This window comes from Dreissena polymorpha, chromosome 1 (genome assembly GCF_020536995.1).
Source record: "Dreissena polymorpha isolate Duluth1 chromosome 1, UMN_Dpol_1.0, whole genome shotgun sequence".
Classification (NCBI taxonomy): domain Eukaryota; kingdom Metazoa; phylum Mollusca; class Bivalvia; order Myida; family Dreissenidae; genus Dreissena; species Dreissena polymorpha.
The window spans coordinates 108679569-108703687 of NC_068355.1; the positions used below are offsets into that span (position 1 = coordinate 108679569).

At 35.6% G+C, this 24119-nt stretch overlaps 2 protein-coding genes across 3 annotated transcripts in view; one reads left to right on the forward strand and one right to left on the reverse strand.

Moving 5' to 3' along the window:
• Nucleotides 1-9447: 9447 nt before the first annotated feature.
• Nucleotides 9448-11828, reverse strand: LOC127843706 (sec1 family domain-containing protein 1-like). The gene is given in 2 exon segments (XM_052373446.1): nucleotides 9448-10890; nucleotides 10892-11828. Coding segments are annotated over 2 exon segments (1896 nt in total). The 5' UTR covers nucleotides 11789-11828; the 3' UTR covers nucleotides 9448-9891.
• Nucleotides 11829-19567: 7739 nt separating this feature from the next.
• LOC127843991 (lysosomal aspartic protease-like) overlaps nucleotides 19568-24119 on the forward strand; it is a 32475-nt gene continuing 27923 nt past the window's right edge. Inside the window, exons 1-2 of one of the 2 annotated variants that reach the window (XM_052373946.1) lie at nucleotides 19568-19813; nucleotides 22697-22835. In XM_052373946.1, the coding sequence (XP_052229906.1) occupies nucleotides 19752-19813; nucleotides 22697-22835 (201 nt within the window). In that variant the 5' untranslated portion in view covers nucleotides 19568-19751. The remainder of the gene's footprint in view (nucleotides 19814-22696; nucleotides 22836-24119) is intronic. The other variant, XM_052373954.1, reaches the window with a different exon arrangement.

A 24119-nucleotide genomic window follows, 5' to 3' on the forward strand; every position in this document is an offset into this window, starting at 1 on the left:
TGAGGTTTGAGGTCACTGGGGTCAAGGTCACCAAGGCTAATAATAGATTTTCTCAAGGTCACACTTTTATCCCACACATTTAACCCATATATCGACAAAGAATCATTGGGGAGCATCCATCAGTTTTACTGAGATCCTTGTTCCTTATATGGCTATAATAAAATCTTGTTAACACTCTAGAGGCCACATTTATTTTTCGATCTTTATGAAACATGGTTAAAATATTTTTCTCAAAATTTTGATTGAGTTCTAAAATGGTTCTGGTTAGCTAAAAAACAGATGCCAGGGGGTGGGGCATTTTCCTTGTATAGCTGTAGTGAAACCTTGTTTACACTCTGTAAATCACATTTATCGTCCAATCTTCATGAAACTTGGTCGGAACATATTGTTTTATTGATATCTTGGATGAGGTTAAAAAATGGTTCAGGTTTGTGGAAAAACATGGCCGCTAGGGGATGGGGCATTAACCTTATACAGCTATAGTGAAACTTTGTTAACACTCTAAAAGTCACACTTTACTTATAGCCCAGTCTTTATTGAACTTGGTGAGATTATTATTGTAATGATATCTTTGATTATAGTTCAAAAATGGTTCTGGTCTGTTGAAAAGCTCGGATGCCAGGGGGCGGGCCATTTGTCCTTATAATCTTTATGAAACTTAGAACATTTTATAGCTCGGCTGTTTTCGGAGAAAACCCAAGGTATTGATGAGTTCTACACGTCACACCCATTTTCGGGTCACTAGGTCAAAGGTTAAGGTCACTGTGACCTCTAAAAAAAATTAAATCTGACAAGCTTTCATTTATTCAAAAATGCACCAGCAGCCGAGCGTTGGCACCCGTTATGCGGTGCTCTTGTTCTAATGATATTGTGGGCTGCTTTGTATCTCAGGTGAGCTACTTTGGGCATTTCAGGCCCTCTTGTTTCCTAAACAAATGCAGACATTGACCTGATTTTTGGTGTGTTAGTCTATATGACTTACAGATCAAGTTCGAGTTTTGTTCTGGTCCAATGATTTTTGGCAAAATTAAGGGCATTGGAATTTACAATTTTCTATAAAATAGTGGCAGTTTGGTTTAAAAGTGCAGTAGGGGCCATTGTGTGTCACAAAAACAGCTCTTGTTGTAGAAGTGTCAAACATCAAATATAATTCAAACAACTTGTTAATTCAGTAATTTCCTAATGCTATGCAATAACTCAACGTGGTAAAATGTGGACACTCCATTCAGATATAATGTATACTGATAAAATGATTACACTAATACAGTTTAACTTCTGTTTTTTCTAATCCTTTTATGTAATTATTTATATTGTCTTATTTATGAAAAAAGTCCATATACCGGTAATTATTATATTCAGTTTACATATTTTAAGTGAGCATAATTTTTGCCACTGATATTTGTATTGTCCGTAAAATATGCCTATTTCTCTTTAATATTATTTTTACTTTATCTTTCAGGTGAGATATCTGAGCCAGTCTTTAACAAAAGAAATTCTCACAACTGGCTCGCTGTACAGATAATCTCTAATGAGATTTTGTAAATATTGGTTATTAAGTGCTTCTATTTGTGGGTCTTTACAATGTATTTGACAGAAAATAGTGTCATTAAAAACATGAAGTTTTACCGGTTTCATGCATGATGATGGTTATTAACGGATTTCATTAAAGTTCTTATGTTGGAAACCAGTGTAAATGATTAACCTTCAAATTTCAGCATTTGGTTTTGTGACGGTGGCTCTTGTGTGATGCATCTATAGGGATAGAAGTTTTGCAGGACATTTTCTATTTATCCTGTCACATGCCTTTAAATCAGCCCGATAACCAGGTAACCTAATATCCCAACAGATATTAGGCTAGATAACCACGTGACCTCGAATATCCGTCAGTTGCTGTCCGTGCATGCGCACACCTGTACTATTTTCTATTTATAAAATATACTTGTTTTCAATTAAAAAAATTACGACATACGTGTAAAGTATTGTTTGTTTAAAAATTATTATTTTAACAGCAAAATTTGTCTTTGTGTATTGATTTAATAACGATTGACTCGATTTCTGTGTTGTTTAACGAGACGGGAGCTAGCCTAAGCGGTTTGCATGACGTGACGTCACAATGTTTTTGCTGTGGCGTGTTTTTACCCCATATTAAATATTTAAACACAAAATACTGGAAAACTGTATATTTTAGAAACATTTCAACGAATGTTGTAAATGTGACAGGATAAATAGAATAATAGGTTGGTGATGTGGATGGAGAATGGTTATCTGGCTCGTCGGAGAATCTTATCGGGTTCCCCTTCGGCTCACATGATAACTTCCTCCGACTTGCCAGATAACCATTCTCCATCCACGACACCAACCTATTATTCTATATCTTTTTTGTTTGTTTATGTGTTTCACAAGTTAAATAATGCCAAAATATTACATTCTGTGCATTGCTCTTTAAATGGATTTAACTCAACTGCAGCATGAAGGTTATATTAACATTGGAAATGTATTTTAATGTAGTCAGCTATAAATGTTAGTGTCAGGATGTTGGTATAATGTTTCTATTAAATGCAAATAAAATATTATATTTCAAATAGCGACATTTGTGAATGTTTGATTTCTGTATATAAAGTTAAATTGTGTTTGCAAATAAAGCATCATTCTATAATGGTTGTTTATTCATATAATTTCTGACAGAAATTGGATGTGTTTTTTTGTCATATTTCTTGTTTAAAATTTAGGTAACAAGAGGATTTACAGTATAATCATCTGAGCCAAAATGATTGTTTAAACATCTGCTAATATATTCCTAACATTTAAAAAGTTGTACCAGTTTTTTGAAAACCATCAAGCCAATTACATTTGACTGTACACTTATGTCAAACTTATGTCAACTCTTTTATAGGCTAAAGTTTCTTGCTAAAAATATGTGTCAATATGATGAAATAATGAAGTATTTACTATTAGACCAGAAATATTAAAAGCTTGCTGCTGCTTTAGGTAATTGTTGATTTTTAAAATGCAATTTATTATACACAGTCCTTGACATTAAAATGTGTTAAACAAGAATTGTTGTGTCACAGGAGCATTGGTCAGTTTTTAATTATATGCAGTTTTGTGCATGCTATCAGCTTTGTTCATATGTCATTCTAGAACAAGATGCTTGGTGGCAATAGCCAATCGTGTTGTCAAAATACCATTCATTTAGTTATTAATTAAATATGCACTTGTCACATGCTGTCATTTGCATGAATATATTTTAAGCTCAAATGAGCACAAGGTGCTCATGGTGAGGTTTTGTGATCACCTTTTTCCCATCGTCCATCAACAAAATTTACCTTGTTAGCACTCTAGAGGCCACATTTAATGTCCAATATTCATGAAACTTGGCCAGAACACGTGTCCTGATGATATCTTGGGACGCCAGTGGTCGTGGCAGTTTCTCTTGTATGGCAATAGTAAAACCTTATCAACATTATAGAAGTCACATTTATTGTACAATCTTAAGTTAGGACATCATAAGTTCTTATGAATAATTTACAAAATAGTTCCAGTCTGTTGAAAAACATGTTCGCCAAGGGTCAGGGCAGTTTTCCTAGTATGTCTATAGTAAAACCTAGTTAACACTTAAAAAGTTACATTTATTGTCCAATCTTTATGAAACTTAGAACATTTGTTCTAATGATATCTTGGACAAGTTTGAAAATGGTTCCGGTCTTTTGAAAAACATGGCCACCAGTGGGCGAGGCATTTTTTCCTTATATGGCTTTAAGAAAACCTTGTTAACACTCTAGAAATCTTCACGACACTTTGTAACAACTTTTTTTCTTGATATTTGGGCAGAGTTTGAATATGATCTCAAGAAATCATATTTTTTAGTCCAATCTTCAGAATACTTTGTCAGAACTTTTGTTTGATTGATTTCTGGGCTGAGTTCGAATATGATCTTGTCCGTTGGAAAACAAAAATGGTTGCCTGGGGGCGTGGTATATTTTCCTTATATGGCTATAGTAAAACATGTTGGAAGTCACATTTATGGTCCAATCTTTATGACACTTAGTCAGACCATTGTTTCTAATGAAATCTTGGCTTAGTTCAAAAGTGGTTATGGTTTGTGGAATAACATGGCTGCCAGGTGGCGGGAAATTATTTCCTTACATAGTTATATTGAAACCCTGTTAAGTCTAGAAGTCACATTTTTAGTGCAATCTAAAAGAAACTTAGTCAGAACACACTGTTGTAATGACTTTCTGGTTGAGTTTGAAAATTCTTCTGGTTTGTTGAAATTTCCTTATATGGCTATAGTGAAGACTTGTTGATGTTATAAAACTCGCATTGATTGTCCAATCTTCTTGAAACTTGGTCAGAACATTAAAAAAACATGTTAATACTCTAGAAGTCACTTTTTTTTTATCCTATCTTAATAAATCATCTTTCACTTTTTAGCTCAACTGTCACAAAGCGACATGGTGAGCTTATGTGACCGTGTGATGTCCGGCGTCCGTTGTGTGTGCGTGCGTGTGTGCGTGCCTGGGTCCGTCAACAATTTGTTAGTGTAGACAGTAGAGGTCACAGTTTTCATCCAATCTTTATGAAATTTGGTCAGAATGTTTATCTTGATGAAATTTGGGTTGGTATTGTATTTGGGTCATCTGGGGTGAAAAACTAGGTCACTAGGTCACATAATAGAAAAACCTTGTGTAGACAATAGAGGTCACAGTTTTCATCCAATCTTTATAAAATTTGATCAGAATGTTTATCTTGATGAAATCTGGGTTGGGATTGTATTTGGGTCACTTTGGGTCAAAAACTAGGTCACTAGGTCAAATAATAGAAAAACCTTGTGTAGACAATAGAGGTCACAGTTTTCATCCAATCTTTATGAAATTTGGTCAGAATGTTTATCTTGATGAAATCTGGGTTGGGATTGTATTTGGTTAGTCAGGTGAGCGATTCAGGGCCATCATGGCCCTCTTGTTATCAGAATAGTGTAGTTCCTTTGTGTCTCAGATGAGAGCCTGAGGGCCAATGGCCCTCTTGTTAATTATCCTGATGAATGATGAAGTTACAATCCATACAAGATGAAATATGCCCAAATATGACAATTAATATCCAAGTGACCTTGACTTTTAAATAAGAGATCTGTCTTGAATATGACATGCCATTTCCACCCTGTGAGCATTTAAGCCAAAGCCCCAGTCCCACATAGATGCCAGATCAACACAGATCATATCCGACATGTGAAGTGTTTAGTGGCCGTATCGATCCTTGAACATCCAGGAATGTCCTTGGGGCTGGGGAAGTCCAGTCCAGGAGATTTGGGATGTTCAAAACTGCCATTTTGATCCATACCATCAGGATGATGGTTGAATCCAGGATGGTCCGTGTAGCTGCCTTACAGGGTCCAGGGCCAGCCATATAGGGTTCAGTGACAGCCTGATCATGATATTTATGCCTTGCTTGCCAGTGAGTGTCCTTGCCAGTTGGGGAACAAATTTCAGGCCCCACATAATCAAGGACCATCCAGCGGAAGAAGGCAGCAATTGATCAGCCGTTATTACTCAAGTGTTCACCAAATGAACCAATCAAGGGAGTTAAATGAAACAAAAGGGCCTGAAAGGACCAAAGTCACTCACCTGAGATAACAAGATATTATTGGGACAAAGCTTTTGACCAAGTTTCATGAAGATCAATAAATAAATGTGGCCTCTAGAGTGTTAACAAGGTTTTACTAAAGCCATATAAAAAAAAATGCCCCGCCCCCTGATGGCCATGTTTTTCAACCAACCGGCATCATTTTCGAACTCGTCCAAGATATTATCGGGATAAAAGTTTCATGAAGATAGGACAGGTAATGTGGCCTCTAGAGTGTTAACACGATTTTACAATAGCCATATAAGGAAAAATGCCCCGCCCCTTGGAAACCATGTTTTTCAAGCAAACATAATTATGTTCAAATTCATTCAAGATATAATTAAGATCAATCTTCTGACCAAATTTCATGAAGATTGGACAATAAATGTGGCCTCTAGAGTGTTAAGAAGGTTTTACTATAGCCATATAAGGAAAAATGCCCCGCCCCTGGTGGCCATGTTTTTAAAGTAACCAAAAGCATTTTCGAACTCATCTAAGATATCGTTGGGACAAATCTTCTGACCAAGTTTCATGATGATCTGAAAATAAATGTGACCTCTAGAGTGTTAACAAGGTTTTACTATAGCCATATAAGGAAAAATGCCCCGCCCCCATGGTGGCCATGTTTTTCAACCAAAGGGCATCATTTTTTAACACGTCCAAGATATTATTGGGATGAATCTTCTGACCGAGTTTCATGAAGATCGGACTTTAAATGTGGCCTCTAGAGTGTTAACAAGATTTTACTATAGCCATATCAGGAAAAATTCCCCCCCCCCTCCTTTGGCAGCCATGTTTTTCAAGCAAAGGTTACCAAATTTTGAACTTATCCAAGATATCCGATGAAGATCGGAAAATAAATGTGGCCACTAGAGTGTTAACAAGGTTATACTAAAGCCATATAAGGAAAAATGCCCCGCCCCTGTCGGCCATGTTTTTCAACCAACCGGCATCATTTTCGAACTTGTCCTAGATATTATTGGGATGAATCTTCTGACCAAGTTTCATGAAGATAGGACAATAAATGTGGCCTCTAGAGTTACAAGATTTTACTATAGCCATATAAGGAAAAATGCCCCGCCCCTTGGCAGCCATGTTTTTCAAGCCAAGGTTACCATTTCTGAACACATCCAAGATATCATGGGGACAAATCTTCTGAGCAAGTTTCATGAAGATCGGAAAATAAATGTTGCCTCTTGAGAGTTAACAAGGTTTTACTAAAGCCATATAAGGAAAAATGCCCCGCCCTCTGGTGGCCATGTTTTTCAACCAACCGGCATAAATGTGGCCTCTAGAGTGTTAAAAAGGCAAATGTTGACGCCTCACAATGCACGACGGACAAAAGGGGATCACAAAAGCTCACCATGAGCACGTTGTGCTCAGGTGAGCTAAAAACAATGCCTTTCTAAAATGCTAAGAATTCCAGAAAGGGGGGGGGCACATCGCTTTTGATTGCAACACACTACAATTTTGAAGCCTCCAGAGACAGTGACATCAATTGTGCAGTCCCCCTGCCTGCATAATATTCTGAGACTTCTCAAAGGAAAATGAAAGTGGCTGACTAGGAAAACATTCATGTAATTTAATGAAATATTCTATGGACATGTTTTTTTCATCTTAGCGAGTTATAAATATTCACAATGTTATGTGGACTTATAATTTATACATTTCAATAAGCGAGTATTATTTGATCATAAATTTAAATAATATTTAATTAAACTGAAAATTATAAACAATAATAAATTTGTCTTATCAAAATAAAAATGGAACGCATTCAACCTCACACCCTCGAAATCCGATAGCAAAATTATGGAATGACCGAAAATCAACCTGATTTTATACAAGTTAGTGTCCGTACGTGGCATGTCGTGTTTGATCAGTATGGGTGCTGTGTCCATGACAATGGTCCGTTATATTACGTAGATCTGTTCTGACAATCTGTGTGGATGCAGTGTGGATTCTGTGTTATGACCAGTGCATTTGTCTATGAAATTCCATCGACGCTCAAAAATCCATTAGGTTCAAAGACAAATCGTCCGGAATCTTGATACAGAACTGTGGAGTCCTTTCGTCCTTATAGGGGACTGGGGCTTAAGGTAAATTATTTAGAATTGAACAAAGACAATGAATTTTTCCAAACAAGCTGCAATTATTTTTATATATGAAAGTACTGACACAGGATGAGCTTTCTACCCAGCACATCATTGTATTTTGTGCATCACCTTGCAGTGTGTAATCATGTACTATTTGAAATCGACCAAAAAAATTCCAACCAAATTACTGATGGAACAAAGGCGCACCAGTGACCTTAATAAGTTAATAATACTGTCACACCTTCCACAGGTCATCATCAAGTCAATTATATCATTAGTAAGAAAACTAACACAAGGGCTGTTTGTAAAACACGCATGCCCCCCAAATGGGCTGTCAGTTGTAGTGGAAGCCATTGTGTGAATACGTTAGAAACCATTTTACTGCTTCAGGTCATTGACCTTGACCTTTGACCTAGTCACCTGAAAATCAAAAGGGGTCATCGGCCAGCATGATCAATGTACCTATGAAGTTTCATGATCCTAGGCCTAAGCATTCTTGAGTTATCATCCCGAAACCATTTTACTGTTTCGAGTCACTGTGACCTTGACTTAGTGATCTGAAAATCAATAGGGCTCATCTGGCAGTCATGATTAATGTACCTATGAAGTTTCATGATCCTAGGCCTAAGCATTCTTGAGTTATCATCTGGAAACCATTTTACTGTTTTGAGTCACTGTGACCTTGACCTTTGACTTAGTGACCTGAAAATCTATAGAGGTCATCTGCCAGTCATGATCAATGTACCTACAATGTATGAAGTTTCATGATCCTAGGCCTAAGCATTCTCGAGTTATCATCCGGAAACCATTTTACTGTTTCGAGTCACTGTGAAGTTGACCTTTGACCTAGTGACCTGAAAATCAATAGGGGTCATTTGCCAGTCATGATCAATGTACCTATGAAGTTTCATGATCCTAGGCGTAAGCATTCTCGTTATATCATCTGGAAACCATTTTACTATTTTGAGTCACTGTGACCTTGACCTTTGACCTAGTGACCTGAAAATCAATATCTGCCAGTCATGATCAATGTACCTATGAAGTTTCATGATCCTAGGCCAAAGCATTCTTGAGTTATCATCCGGAAACCATTTTACTGTTTCGAGTCACTGTGGCCTTGACCTTTGACCTGAAAATCAATAAGGGTCATCTGCCAGTCATGATCAATGTACCTATGAAGTTTCATGATCCTTGGCCTAAGCATTCTTGAGTTATCATCCGGAAACCATTTTACTGTTTCGAGTAACTGTGACCTTGACCTAGTCACCTGAAAATCAATAGGGGTCATCTGCCAGTGATGATCAACATACCTATGAAGTTTCATGATCCTAGGCCTAAGCGTTCTTGAGTTATCATCCGGAAACCATTTTTTTAAGTTGAGTCACCTTGCCTTGACCATTGACCTAGTGACCTGAAAATCATTAGGGGTCAGCTGCCAGTGATGATCAATGTACCTATGAAGTTTCATGATCCTAGGCCTAAGCGTTCTTGAGTTATCATCCGGAAACCATTTTACTGTTTCGAGTCACTGTGACCTTTACTTTTGACCTAGTGACCTGAAAATCAATAGGGGTCATCTGCCAGTCATGATCAATGTATCTATAAAGTTTCATGATCCTAGGCGTAAGCGTTCTTGAGTTATCATCCGGAAACCATTTGGTGGACGGACGGACCGACATGCAAAACAATATACCCCCTCTTCTTCCAAGGGGGGCATAAAATAGTAGTACAATAGATGGTCACATTTATTTATTATTTACATTCATAAATAACATCACAAACACAAGCAAATTTTGAAACAAAATTATGCTTAATACCATAGTAGTACCATTAGGTTGAGAAGTATCTTAATGCTTTCAATACATTACATTACAAGCCAACATTATATTTGTGAAATCTGAATAAATTAGCCAAAAGATCTTCGAATTGTTCTGGCAATCATCAGTTAAATAGTAAGTGTTATTGAGTTATAGTACCAGGTATGCAGAATAAACATCAGCACAACTTCCAACTTTGTTTATCTTTTGTACAAATGATTAATTCGTCATTAATCAGTTATCATGTAATACTTATAGTACCATTTAATTAGTTTAAAACTTTATATTAAGCAGCTAAATAGATCTCTTTTGACTTTCATTTGTGCAGTGAATGGTGATGTATCCTATCATGCTTTAGATTACATCTCTGATCCAAGTCTGGACAATTGCTTCAGGAACTGAGAGGCACTGGACAGGTCACTGCACCCATATACCACCCGCCTTGGAGCAGTGGTGGATTTCCCTTTGGCATAGTCTACAAGGTTCTGGTATTCAATGTAATTTCCACCACCAACAACAAACACGTACGCCTCTTGGAAAGCTGTCTTGTTACGTGGTATAGCTGAGTCACCTCGTAGAAGTTTAGGATCAAAGTATCTAAAATCTTCCACTTCTTGCATTGTTTTCATTTCCATCAGGGCATCAACAATCCTGGTGGCCGGAAGGTTGTGCTTCTTGATGACCAGATTTTTTACTCCTTCCATAAGAAACTGAGACCCGTGTGACATTAACTTTGAAAACATGTTCACAGTTTTTGTTCCGCCTCCTCCATATTGACTTGGAGCTGCTGTCATTTTGGTGTATGACTTCCATCTACTTATATACTGCACAGCTGCTACATCACAATTTGCTGCCTGAAGAGCAATGCAGTACTGGTCAATCTGCGAGTCATTCATAGTTGGTCCACATATTAAAGCTATAAGAAACAGCCTCAGTTTATCTTCAGGTGTTCCAGCATCAGGATCATTTATTATTTCCATCAGATTATCATGCACTGCCTTGCTCATTAGTTTCTCTTCTGTCTCAAAGTACACATCCAACTTACGGCTTTTAATATGTTCAAGCAAAGCTGTTGCAATGTTTGTATGCATGTCTATAAGCCTTTTCTTCTCAAGTAACTCTGGCAGTGAACTAACTGCCGATGTCAGTCTTGCAGTGTTGTCTGACAACATACTTATGGCTGTCTCATCTTCTCCTTCCACACCCATAGCAGCCTTGAGGTTTTTTACTTCATCTTCTTTCAGTCTGTAAGCATCCAACTCTTCCTGAACTGCCTCAGCTACTTCGGGAAATGGGTTACCCTTCTGGGAAAGCCAAAAACGATCTGTATGATTCAGGTCATAAGATTTTTTCTTCTTAGATGGCATTGGGTCCAGTTGGGGACCTTGCTTCGTTTACTTCTTCTATTTCAACTCTATTCAATTTTAAATCAAGGACATCATGACTCAATGCCTGGTATGTCCATGTATGATGCAGCATGCTTGCTATGTCCAAATTTCTATCCAATACCACAAGCAATGGTCTCTGGAAACTGAACTGTCCTGCTTGAATATTGTCAGTTGTGAAAAAACTATTTCGAGCATCTCGGAGGTTTTCCCTTAGCTTTTTGTCAAGCTTTTCAGCAACCATTTCGGCTGCATTTCCACGTGGGCTTCTTATGATTGGAACAGTTCCGAGAGTGACAAACACAGAAAATAAACTGTCAACGATTGTGTCCATTATTTGGTCCATTTCAGTATCTTTAACATCTCCCCGATTTATTGCATAGTAAGATATAGAATCTCGATCCTGGTGCCTTAAAGTGAACATATCATCTTCAAGCGAAATGAAATTAAGGTATTGATCGAATACTTTTGACACTTGAGCAACGCTGTTTGCATGTATGGCAGCATTAGCTATTTCTTCGAGCCGTTGTCGCGGAATGGCGGATATGAAATTTAGATAAAAGCTCTCGTACTGCTGATTCTGAAGATCTCGGCAGATTCTTTGGATGTTTTCTTCCGTAGGCATCACAAAATACACCGCCGGCACATCAGGAATGGCGTCCCTGTCAGAGTGCAAATTCAAATGAAGTGTCACTCCCAAATCTCTCAGTTCTTTCACGCCAATTAAAGGTGAAATAATGTCCGAACCAAAACGGTCGTAAACAAGAACCTTCCACTGTGGCTCCAAGTTTCCCGATTTGCTGACGTTGACATTGAAATTTAACATTCGCTTTAGTGCGACAATTTGTTTTTCTCTCAACGACGTCGCCATTTTGACAAATGACGTGGCGTGCACGTGTTAAAGGGGAGTAACTCGCCTCTTGCCTAAACAGCGTACTTCACCGTATCTGTGTTCTCAGAAAGAGCGATGTAAATTGTATCATACGGCCACATCTTTCATACTTATCCGTTCGGTTGTGTTTTTTTCGGCGTTAGCTGTATACGCCAGCTTTTCACCTTATCCTGACCTTTGTTAGCGTCCAATAGAATTCAAATAAAACTTCCCGCGGCCAAGTACAGATGAATACACTTCATTGACTGCATTGGCTGATTTGATAATACCACTAGAACATTGGAAACATGTCCGCGTCTTTGTAACACTGTTTTACTGCGTGTTCAGCATGAAACAGTTTTAACTCTAATAAAAAGGGTTAATAGATAGAACAGTTTTACACTCAATCTCGACATCAATACAGTTTGTGCGTGCACCTTTTATTTTCAGAGGATTTTCAGCGCGAGAACGTTGTATACTTAAAGGACATGTTCTCATATTTAGTACAGACTTCCATATTCCTGTCAACATGTTATATGAAAAAGTATAAATAGCAGTGGAAGCGATGCCTCACTTTAATGTATTGCATTTCAACCCGCGAGGTATAAGGGGTCAGTTCGCGGTTAGTGTGTTTGAATGTCAGAGTTTATATACAGGTCAGACCTTATGTGCTGTTCGGAGTTCGCGGTCAGTAACATAATAGTTATATAATAAAGACGCTATAGCGTGAACTAGGTGAACTGGAATTTTCTTTACCACTAGAAAGATGTGAAATGAAGATATCCAGCGATATTTTTTATGGCATGTCAATAATAGATTCTTAATGTGTTTTTAACAATACCATGATACATATTATTTTTAATTAATTAACAAGAATTATTCCATCATATTTACTAATGTATTATTGCAGCATATTGACTAATGTATAAAGTATGAGCGCGATGATTCTCGATACTGTTAATAATCGAATCAAATACACGTAGCAATGCCCGATAAACCACTCAAACAGGTTTGTTCGAAGAACGCGCGTATACATATTTAAAATATGTACGGAGACTTCGCGTGTGGCCGGTTGACTTTGGTTTTCTGTTTTATATCTATAGGTTTATGACCAGCAATATGTAATAATGTAAAATAAGCCGCGAAAACTCCGCGTAACATCCCGTACTGCGTTTGATGCAGCTAAAAACTGCACAGAAAAAGATATTAGCTATCCTTGATCTCATTCATTTAAATCTTTACCTTCCATAAACTCCAACCACAATCAACGCCGTATATCTTTTTTAAAGATATTTCTTGTTTTAAATAAAAAGTTGTGCTTATAATGTATTCAATTGCGAAGCTAGTCAACACGTACATTCGATCAACTCGTACCCGATTTGGTTAACTCGTACCCGAAGTTTGGTCAACACGTACCCTCCTGTCAGAAACGCTGGTATTATGTAATACATGTAATATTTATCGAAATCAAATTAATTTTAGGCCTTTGAAATATAAATTTTAATACGCCGAAATTTTATCAAAATTTAGTTAGAGTTTCTGGTAAAATGCAAATTCAAACATATTGGAGACTTTTCTAACGGAACGCTTTTCAAACTTTAATATCTCAGTTATTAGTTAATATGTTGATTTAAAATTTTACATGTGATCATATCACTACATTCTGAGCAAGCTCACGATAAAATCATTCATCCGTGACGAGCGGACGCTTTAGCACGTGGGTTACGTATGGTTTCATCTTTTGCACGTGGAAATGGTGAAACGCATTATTATTCTAAATTGCTTTCAATTTTATCATTTAAGCTGGGTTCTTACATCAGGATAACCTAAACAAGTTTTCAAAAATGCATGGCTCATATGAATATCCAGGAGCGCAACCGAGCAATTTGGCAAATGCAGGTTACCTGCAAGTGTATTTGAGACTTTTCAAACTCAACACATTTCCAACTTGAATATCTCACTTATAAAGTAAGGTTTTCCTTAAAAATTATAGATATGATCAGTTGACTACATTTGGTGCAAGCTAACGATAAAATCGTCCATCCGTGACCGCCGGACGCTTCAGCACGTGGGACACGAAGCCTTCAATTTGCCCAAATGCGCGGTTGCGCTTCTGAATAAGCATACGAGTTATACTTTAAAAAAATTAATTTGATGTTGTCCTGATGTATGTGCATGGGTAACGCAGTCCGCACAGGCTTATCAGAAACTATACTTTTGCTAAGATTATACTTTCTTGAAACGAAAAATATCATAAAAGCGGAAACTGACGTCCCTGATAAGCCTTTGTTGACTGCATATCTTATTACCGAGTATATCTGGCTTCAAAGAATATCTTTTTCGAATACATACATGTTACTAAATAAAGTTATACATGTTGTACATCTATATTATTTATTTTCAGCAAGTATTTTTCGAATCCGTGCTCACTAATCACAAGGCAGTGAACATAAACAGTCTGGTTTAACACAGAGATTTTAATAAATAAAGATAATATCTAATGTATATCTTAATTATTTATTTTCATCAAGTATTTTCCGAATTCGTGCTCACTAATCACAATTAAGGTGGTGAACATGAACGATGCTACAGTATGGTTAAATACAAATTTTGATGTCTAAATAGTTCAGATGGAGGATTTTCATATATATTGATTAGACAAAGTACACAACTTTGTTCTGGAATGTGTAATTTTGTGCAAAAAATTAACTTTGACCATGACTTTTATATTGCCACATAATTCAATTACATAAAACTCGTGTAATCTAAGCTTTATTTTTACAAAATCTTTGAGATATTACTATGTTCACAAACGTTAAAGCTTTGATTGATATACGCAATATTTACGTCTGTTTTATAGCTTAATCCGTTTTTCATGCAAAAAGGCATTGACTATTTCATTACTCCAGAATCCATTTTATATTATAACTAGCTTTAATGTAAACTCTAAATGTTTACCTACCTAGTTTGTGGCATATGATAAACACTGGTCTGGGTATTTTGTTTCATCGTTCGAGTGCTATGTTGTTTTGCTGAACACGATACATTTAGTCAATTGTAATAGTACGCCTTTATGATTATTATAAAATAAATAGACCTCACACAACTACGTTTCGATGTCATTAAAACAAACAAACAAAAACGGCGAATGCCGAACACGATATATTATTTTGCATTGAATTGTTAAGAGGTAGATATAACTTTAATTAAATGCCCATCGAAAAGATAGGAAAACAGCATCGTGAGACAAACACAACGAAAAGATAACAAATCTGAAATAACTACAAATAAGTACCAGTATTGCTAGTATCACTAAGACAATTATTTCTAATTACATAATTTCACCTTCATATCTACCCTGTTCGTGATATTGAATATGTAGAAACTAGTATCAACCCTATGCTTTATCCTTCCGTTCAATAACTTTTTAATTTTAACGGTGTTTTTTTCGGTCAACCAACTGTGTCTGTAAAAATGAAGCGGAATGATATTGTAATCGAATAGTCACGATCAAAATAAATATATTCTGCATGAAAATTTTAATGTAATACTTGTTAGACAAATATTGAATACATAGGCCTAAAAGTCTTTCATATACCCTATAGTCTTATAGGAACAGGAGCCCACGGTGCATGATTGGGAGTGTTTTTATAAAGTGCTGATGATGTTTTTCATTGTCTGGGGTAAAGAAAAAAAATCACAATAAATAATTACGCCCACAGGGTCTAAACTCAAGATGGCTGCCAAGAAGGCATACCAAACAATTATACATGTAATGAACAGAAGACTATATAAATCCTATGTTTCTGAAAATAAAATATAAAAAAAAAATGGGTACACACATGTTTGTTTCTTTATGACATGTTTCAATGTGTACCTGAAAAGCAGTTAAGATAAGATAAAATTATCATCCTAACGAAATTGAAACACTACTATGGGACTAAGGAATATATTAAAATACCGATAAAATTTCATGTGAAATAACAAGAAAAGTGGGTGGGGTAAATTACAAATACAAAGAAAAATGCGTAATGCGCGTGTTCATATATTATGAGATATACAAGCCTCTTTTAACTTGTTATGTTTATGTATGTGGATCGTTTTGTTAGTCCCTTACCGGTGAAACCGATGAGGGACTTATGGCTTGTGCTCTGTGTGTCTGCCTGTCACACTTTTCTGGATCCTGCGATAATTTAAAAGTTTTTCATTTTTTGTTCATGAAACTTGAAACATAGACAGATGGTAATATGGAGATTAGGCACGTCATTTCATTGTGTTTCAACGTCAAGAAATCTGGTTGCTATGGCAACAAATAGACTTTAAATATTGCTGAAAATGTTGGATCCTGTGATAACTTTTTAAGTTCTTCATGAAACTTGAAACATTATTAGATGGCAATATCGAGATTATGCACGTCATTTCATTTTGTTTCTACGTCAAGAATTCCGGTTGCTATGGCTACAAATAAACTACAAATATTGCTGAAAATGGTTGATCCTGCGTAGTTAGGGGACTTCTATTTCTTGGCAATAGTCTTGTTTTAAATACTATCATTGCATGCACATTTATATATTATAAAATACATTTCTCTAAATGGTAATAGTATAAGTAAAGAAAAACAGATTACCTGAACAACGCGCATTTACATTTCTCACATTGAGGACTAGTAGAAACGGGGGCGTATGATTCATGATTGGAAGGCTTTATTTAAATATTCTATTGATTGTCTCCATTGTCTAGCGTGCAAGATAATGTTTAATACCATATGTGGTCTTAATCCAACATGACCGCCGAGATGGATCCCTTTAAACTTAGAAAATACTCATCCTCATTTAACTTACGTGTCAACCACAGGCTTTCTTCCTAGAGTTTAATTCATTATATAGAGGATATTTGTTGGATTCGGTGGATTATGGATTTTAATTCACGAGTGATCACAGAAAATAATATTTTCACGAGTGGCGCAGTCACGAGTGAAAATAAATATTTGCTATGATCACGAGTTCAACTAAAGAATTTCGCTGGGATAATGACGTCATTTCGTAAAAAATGACGTCATTTCACAATAAACAGTGAAACTTATCGATATTTTTCACTGTTAATTTAAACTGTTTGAAACAGTGAAATTATCAGTGTTAATTCACTGATATTTATTTATAAACCACCGGAAAGCATAAAATAAAACTCAATAAACCCTCTACTGCCATCACTAACGTATACTCAACAGTCACACATCTACACTCACTCACTCACTCGTATTCATATTACCTACCTAAGCCCCACTCATACCAGTCTTATTTGCACAATTAAACTCACTTATTCACTCACGGAATACATGTACTATGTTTTACCATAAATGTGTTAATTGTATTATAATACATTTTTTATAGTCTCTCATAATTTAAATTTGAATGGCCATTTACAAATGTTGTTAAATAGAGATCTATGTGTTTTTTATATCTTATAAATACAACGTACTATGTTGTTAATGTAAATGGATAAGACTGTAATAACATAAAATAGAAAATACAGTGCTAATAAAAATGACATTCTAAACATACTATCCGCAATTTTGGTAAGCTTTTTATTTTAAGCAATTAATGACATACTATTGTTTAAACACCAGTTTCTTGATGAAATAAAATACGTCTAATGAAACACAAAACACGAAAAATTGGTACAAAAACTAGTGGTCTTTGCGTATTGCATGTTTCAGTTTTTACCGGAAAAGCAGTTAAGATGTTATTATCATACAAAAAACACACAGCATTTATGGACTAATTAGGGACCTAATTAACATACAGGTCTGTGGACTACGGCATATTATTATATATTATTTAACGTGAAAATTATCCGCCAAATCATGTACCGTTGGCCTACGTTCCAACTAGACTACTACTGATCAGAGACGTAGATAATCTACGGAATGTGGATAGTGCCATATATAATCTCGCCCTTCTTTCATCAAGGGCGACACACGACACACGAAGCAATACACGATATTTTGCGCGACAGTTGCGGCGACGCACGATTTTTTGCGCGACAGTCACGGCGACGCACCATATTTTGCTCGACAGTCGCGGCGACGCACGATATTTGTTTTTGCGATAGTCGCGGCGACGCACACTATTTTGCTCGACAGTCGCGGCGACGCACTATATTTTGCGCGACAGTCGCGGCGACGCGTGATATTTTGAGCGACAGTCGCGGCGACGCACGATATATTTTACACGATATATCGCCTTTTGGGCTACATACACAAGGGCGATATATATACGGAATAATACGCTAATCAAGTGTTCCAAGAGTTTGTATCACTCGAGTGTCTTGTGTGATGACGTATCACACGAGAGGCGGAGCCTCAAGTGTGATGCGAAATAGCACAAGCCACGAGAGTGATACAAACTCTTGGAACAGTTGACTAGCGTAATATTCCTTTTATTATATACAACAACTAACGAAAACAGTTAACAAATGTATTTTTTACTTTAACAAAACAATGACTAAAACGGTAAGCCATAGTTAATTTAAGACGCGTATGAATACAGTTTATGTAAATTAACGTGAAAACATTCGAACTGGGAAAACACAGGTTTCCGACACGCTTACTTTAATGCCATCGTTAATCCAATTTGTATAACAATTAAGTTGACAACTTTAATCCGATGTTTATAACAAAAACGTTTAAACGATATGCACTTCCACTTCTTTCTTCCATGTCTTTATCGAAACTTAGTTTAAACCACACTATTTTATTGTATTCCTATCGAAATATACATTTATGCATGATAAACACACACTCCAAAATACGTTTTTAACACATAGTTTACTGCTTTCTATTTTCGGTGCGTGTAATGTGACGTCAATAATACTCAAATATAATGGTGAAATTGTGAAACATATTTACAAGTACTATATTTGATAAATAACTTGTTTCTTCGTGGCTGGCAATTGTAATTGCTATGTAGATCCTCTTTTGATAACAGATTTTTGCCAGTTTCCAGCACATCCATATCATGTAAAACTATCAATACCGCCCAAACAATGAGTACCTGCTTTCGAACCATTCAGTGTACAACTTTTAAAATAAATTAGTCTCATGTTTTGACCATGGTCACGTGACTTACTGCAGCAGCTGAAATGTGTAAATTGTCAAGCAAAGTTTAGAACACAAATTAGACCATGCTTTTATAGTTTTTTAAGGAAATTTTTACATATGTAAAAAACATTAATGATTTTTACGTGTTTTATGATTAATCAACTTATTCTAACTGTTTTGACGCATTTTCGTCGATTTGCAGCTACGCGCGAGTCGACGTAAACAAATTACTAATACTAAAAAACGGTGATGTAGTGCGCGTGCGCGCATGCGCATAAAATGTAAACTAATGAAGGGTTCGAAAAGAGGTGAGGTTCGAGAAGAGGTACTAATACGGAATCGGAAACTGCGAGTAGCGTAATACGGGATTTTTTATTTCAACGATTGATACAACCTGTATTTTGTTAAAAGCATTAAACATGTTATAATAAATCGTGTTAAATATATCGTGCGTCGCCGATGAAAGAAGTGCAAGATTATAGATGGCACTATTCGGATTCCGTACTGTACTGATACATTTTGTACGTTCAACGCGGTTGATTATTGTCCATATTAAGATTGGTCATCGTAGTGTTCTCTAACCACATGATCAACTGCTGCTTATGCATTCTCCTGGCAGAGCTGTCGTTCGTTCCTCACCATACATGAATGCAATGAACCGCAGTGTAAGAAGAGTGCTGCTTACGATCACGATCAGTACTGTTTCAGCATCTAGTCACACCGGCTCATGATCACATGGTGTCACGTGAAATCGGAAAGCGGCTGAAATCACATGATATCATAAAGCGGCGAAAACAGATACAAATCGTTCGCTTTCTCAATTTCTGTTCGATTTATTAGTTTGCTTTTTCAACTAACGCAACAATGAGGATAGTTGTGACACTAATTCTAGCTGTTGGAGTTGTATGCTGCCATGGCTTGCACAGGTAGATTTTTTATGTGTTTATTCTCATCTTTACATGTAACCTAGTTCTGGCTACCATATCTTTAAATGTCGCTTTTTATGATTTTTTACTACATAAATTGTACGCTGAAGTTTCTTTAGCTACATGTAACCTAGCTAAAGAAACTTCAGCGTACAGTTTATATAGTATTGACAGACCTGTATAAAGTCGCGCCAGTCAAAAATCATAAAAAAAAAGTTATGGTAGCCAGAACTACATGTAACCATGTTATGTCAGAATTAAGGCTGTTCAGGCATTTATCTTGGAATGAACTGTGTGTATCAGGATCCGGTAACTTATACTGTCTTGCTATAAAAGCTCGCTCATATAGCAAGATAGTATAAGTTCTCCTGAGTGTCTGTCTGATTTGTAACGGGTAGGTCCCGGATTTAATCCCCATGGTGGTTGGGGATTTTTTTGCTGGGTAACATATAAGTCTGTCAACAAAATAAATGAATGTAAAAATAACAGTACTAACTGTAATTTATCTTATTTATAATGTGTTTATTAAACACTGAATATCTAATACATATCACTATTTACTTATAATCTTTTATAATTTAGTTTATCCTATTCAATTAATGATTGATAGTTCAGGTAAATTATAATTATATGTGATGTTTTATTGTAAACTATCAATTTATTTAGTAAATGAGACACATTTAGTACTTATTCTGACATAACATAGAGTCATACGTTCAGAACATGGAACTCACACTTTTACGTGAGAAAATCAACAAAATGATGTTGATTGCCATTCAAAATTTGATCTCTTAATTCCAAATCTTCATAATACATTTCTAAATTGAGTATTATTTTGATATAATACTGGTTGCATGGGGACCTATAGCAGAAGGTAATTCCCTCATTAATCTGTCTGATGATGTTTTTTAAGCAGTTTAATAAAAGAAAGTGCAACAGATTCTAGGCAAATGTGTGTGCTTTCGATTTCATTAAATTCCGGGATGTAATTACAAAGAGTCGAGCTTTAAATGATGCCGTACATTAGGCCATTTAAATTTTTATTTATGCCCTATTGGTAAATGAAGGACCAATAATATATGGCAATAACTTTTGGTGAAATTGGAAAGATGATATATGCATTCATCCCTCAAAATGATTCAGCTTCACTTAATTGAAAGTTAATAATATCCGAAATGGGTAAATGTATGCAAGTCTGTTACCATTTATTTCCTAAATAAACAACAACAATTTTGATGCAACTGCAGCGTTTTTTTTCGCCAAAGGGGAAAGATACCTGTACACCTACAATTGGGAATTTTTCGAGTCGTGAAATCTTCAAATTGGGAAAAAAACGAGTCTCGAAATCAATGAATTGGGAAAAATTCGAGTCGCAAAATTGATGAATTGGGAACCTTTAAAATGCATGTAATCTATCATTAGGGGCTATATTCTGCATCACAAAGCATTTTAAACTCTAGGTTGTGACAGAAAAACTACAGTACGGTGATGATATTTTGACTATCGTATCATGTCATGTGAAAATTGTGTTATTGCCACTTCAGTTAGAATGTGCCCGTCAATTGGAAAAAAATATCTTCCAGTGAAAGGCATAAGCACTGAGGTTGCATAAAAAATAATATTAATAATTTTGTTTTAGCCCTTAAAAGTCTTACAAGCCCTGCAATGTTTCATGTGAGTTAAATTAAAAACTTAAAAACTAAACAAAAACAACAACAATGGATCTTGTACTGGTTTGACATCTTTTAACAATAGACAGTGAGAATAGTCACACGTAACCAAAATGAGTTTGTAGATTGGAATGCTTTAACAATAATTTTCAAAGGTAAGTCTTATATTTTGTTTTGATTTTTTTTCAAATCATCAAATAAGATATTAAGATCATCTGCCATTAAATGCTTATGTATATGTTGTAAATAACTATAGGATTTTACACCCATGTCTCATTATTTTTAATTTTATGTTAAACTTTTATTTGTTTATATCCGTATCCGAATAGTTACTGTCCGGATTTGACACTTAAAAAACTATACATAGAAGTAATATGCGCATTTAACTCAATACGGTTACGTTTTTTTTTAATGTCAACGAAAAATTAGTGTTGAGAAAGTTTATTGATGTAAGGAAGACTGGTCTTAGCGATGGAATTCTTTCACGGGAAATATCGATCACTCGTCGCGGTTATGTAATCCATTCACATTTTACACAGCCGTTAGAGTTGCGCCCCATTTGAAAAGTTTTGTTTACTTTCTACGCAACAATGTCCGGCGAAAATAAATGGCCGAAAATGAAAGGCTCGACAATATCAAAAGATATTTCCAGCGAAAATAAAAGGCACTGGCTATTGGGAACGGCACCTAAAATCGTTCAGAACGGTAGATATCGAGATTGGGAAAGGTCCGGTGCTAAAATTGGGAAGCCTCCGGTAGGCTTTGGGAAAGGTACCGTTCCCTGGTACTAGTTAAAGAAGGAAAAAAAACGCTGAACTGACAATTTGCCTAAACTTTCAATTGATGTATCTGTTTGAACTATTGTGTTATGTGCGGAGAACATATTTGTTTTACCGGTATACATTTGTCATTTTTACACTTTAAATGTATGATAACTGTTTATAACAGAAACAGGAGCATTTAATGTAAGTCAATTAATTTCACTCCGTTACAATGTTTTCCCTTGTGGGATATCAGTTTCAGAGCTCTTTAAGTCGACTATCTTTGACATACATGCAGTAAGAAATATTTTTGCTCTGCTCAAGAAAATATTTTTACAAAATTTATATTAATACAGAAATACATTACTTTCAAATCCAGCTTATTAAACCTGTTAAATAGTTATACATTGTTTGCATCATTGTAATTTTGTTAATCTATTGGTATGTTTTAGAATTAAGCTGCTCAAAGCGAAATCAGCTCGAAGGACTTTAGAAGAAGTTGGATCATCCATTCAATCTCTTAGACTGAAGTATAATGAGAACTACCGCATCGGTGGACCGGTACCTGAACCATTGACTAATTACTTGGATGTAAGATGACTTACTAATGGACTTAATGGTTTAGTTGATTTAATTTATAATTTAAGTGAAAATATCAAACTACAAAATATTAAAAATTGTGATTTGTTTCATCCTTACCTGTAGCCAAAATAGGCAGTTCTTGCTAAACCAAATCAAAATTTCTCTTATTTAAATATTAAACTTAGGAACTATTGTCACATGTGCTGGTAATAATGTTCGAAAGAAAATATATATTCTTGCATATAAAAATTCTTCTTAATTCAATATAAGCAAGTAATATTACTGTAAAATACAGATAATTCTTAAAATTGGAAAACAAAAAATATACAGTAAGCAATTGTTAATCAGGGATGGAAATAGGTCGTTGTCCTAGCCCAAGCGAGTAGATTTTGGCCCGGGCAGCTCAATTTCAAATTTGTAGTCCGCCTGGGCAACTAGCATTTATAAAGCTTGAAACAATTTAGTGAATCAGTAATCAATACAATGTAATAAGTTTTATAATATTAATTTATTTAGCAGGTGTGTGATTTTTCCTGCTTTCAGCTGATTTCCTCCCTTTCACTGTCAAACTTATTTTACAAATGCAGTTAGTTACTTTGCTGGATCTGTATAAAAATGAGGAGTTTAACTGAATATTGTAAGGGGGGATGGTAGGGGATATTCCTCCCCCTTGGTGGTTCTTAAATCACACCCCTGCTTTAGGCCTTAGTAATGATTCAATTTAGGTTAATTATAAGACATAATCATAAATGTATTGTGTCATGTAAGCAATCAGGGATTTTTATCTGATTTTGGGGAAAGGGCCTGGCCTTTTTTTAGGGGAAAAAAATCGCGCCAAACGTTGAATTTTGGGGAAAAAATCGTGCGAAAAGCCGGATTTTTGGGATAACAAGGAATGTCTAAAATAATCAATTTAACATATTTTACTGTTTTTAAAACAAATTGAAGGCAATGGATAATTTAATTATGCAATATTTTTTCTATGTTCTGTAGTGGATCCGGTTAATTTATATATGGGTAAAAAAAAAAAAATTTTTTTTTTTTGAAGGGGAAAATGAAATCTAGGGTGAAAATTTACCAGCTGAGGGGAAGAAAAAATCTGAGGGAAAAGGCCGATTTTCGGCAGGTCCCAAAGAAGGAAAAAAAACCTGGCAATGCTGTTGTTAAATTATCTATTATTTTAGAAATTACTTTATACACATGACAAGACATGTACATGGTTTTGGGCTCATTACTCTTTAACCTTTTACCACTTAGATACGTATTTTGACACAATTGTGGTACCTTTAAAAG